Source organism: Octopus bimaculoides, chromosome 3 (genome assembly GCF_001194135.2).
Source record: "Octopus bimaculoides isolate UCB-OBI-ISO-001 chromosome 3, ASM119413v2, whole genome shotgun sequence".
In the NCBI taxonomy this organism is placed as follows: Eukaryota; Metazoa; Mollusca; class Cephalopoda; order Octopoda; family Octopodidae; genus Octopus; species Octopus bimaculoides.
In genome coordinates, this window is record NC_068983.1 from 46,739,596 (window position 1) to 46,741,057 (window position 1,462).

Here is a 1,462-nt window from a genome sequence, read left to right on the forward strand (position 1 = left end):
ATATAATCAACAGTTGACAGTCTACTCAGAGTTTTGCCTTTTAGCCAATCTTCACTTAGGCAGCTGTCACATCCTTGCTATTAAAGCTGGAGTTTGGGTACAAATTGACCTGAGCACTGATTGGTTGTGTGCATCTGTTACCTTACATCATTTGACATCGTATTACCTACCACAATTTATGCATATATAGTATTGTTGTTATTATTATCATCATCATCATCGTCATCATCATCATTCAACATTTTGGCAGTTTCAGACAAATTTCTACTGCATTGCCTGCTACACCTCCATGTTGTTGGAGTGTGTGCAGCATTCCGTGTTCTTTTTTGTTGTTGGGAATTATTATTATTATTATTATTATTATTATTATTATTATTATTATTATTATTATTATTATTATTATTATTATTATTATTATTATCATCATCATTATTATGGCAGTGAGCGGGCAGAATTGTTAGCATGCCAGGCAAAATGCTTTGTGGTATTTTACCCATTCTTACGTTCTGAATTCAAATTTTGCTGAAGTCGACTTTACTTTTCATCCTTTTGCGGTCGATAAATTAAGTACCAGTCAAGTACTGGGGTCAATGTGATCGACTATTCCCCCTCCCAACAAATTCCAGGCCTTGTGCCTATAATAGAAAGGATCATTATTATTTTTATTATTATTATTGAATGAGAGAGCAGTGCATGCTATCAAAGTGACACTGGAGTAAAATATACAAAGACCAATATACCCATCATGACTACCCATCTGATAAGGGTACACCAGACACATGCATCACAGTCATATGTGTGTGACATGGGGATCTCATATCAAGATAAACAACGCATGACCTCGCAGGTGGGTCCCAGTTGAAATTTTTTTCAGTTTGAATAGCCCATCCTGCTCAAAAGATCCCTGAATAAGGGTTGTTTAAGGATGTTGAACAAAACACCCAGGTTTCCAAAGGTGAATTATCGAAACCCCAAAGAATTCCTCTCAACACATGACTATGATACTCCACCACTACTTCTGCTCATGATTAGAGATGCACATATCGTCAGCCACCAAGGGACATGCTCAATTGACAACTAATAAGCAAATCTGTGGTGTTGAGCAGAATATTTGCTGTAGCCCATTTTTTATACCAAGACATTATTATTATTTTTATTGTTCAGTAGTTTTATTTTTATAACGTGCTTTCGCTTCACTACCGAGCGCAGCTCTGTGCGCCTTGGGTATGTGCTGTGGTTTGCTGTGGTTTGCTGTGGTGCTCTTATGTTTACTTGTATTGAAAGTGTTTTGCGTAGAATGTGTGCAGTACCCAGTAGTGCAATTTTCTGTATGTTATATATATTTGTAAGTCCTGGTGTTTTTGTTATGTATTTGTCTGAATATTTTTTTATTATACCTAAGGCACCTACTATGATAGGAATTGTTTCTGTTTTTAGATTCCACATTCGAGTTATCTCTATT

General features: G+C 36.0%; 1 protein-coding gene across 1 annotated transcript in view; it reads left to right on the top strand.

Moving 5' to 3' along the window:
- Positions 1-1,462, top strand: part of LOC106875605 (telomerase protein component 1) — a 214,501-nt gene that overhangs the window by 58,672 nt on the left and 154,367 nt on the right. The window contains exon 20 of the mRNA XM_052966744.1: positions 1,438-1,450. Within this exon, the coding sequence (XP_052822704.1) occupies positions 1,438-1,450 (13 nt within the window). The remainder of the gene's footprint in view (positions 1-1,437; positions 1,451-1,462) is intronic.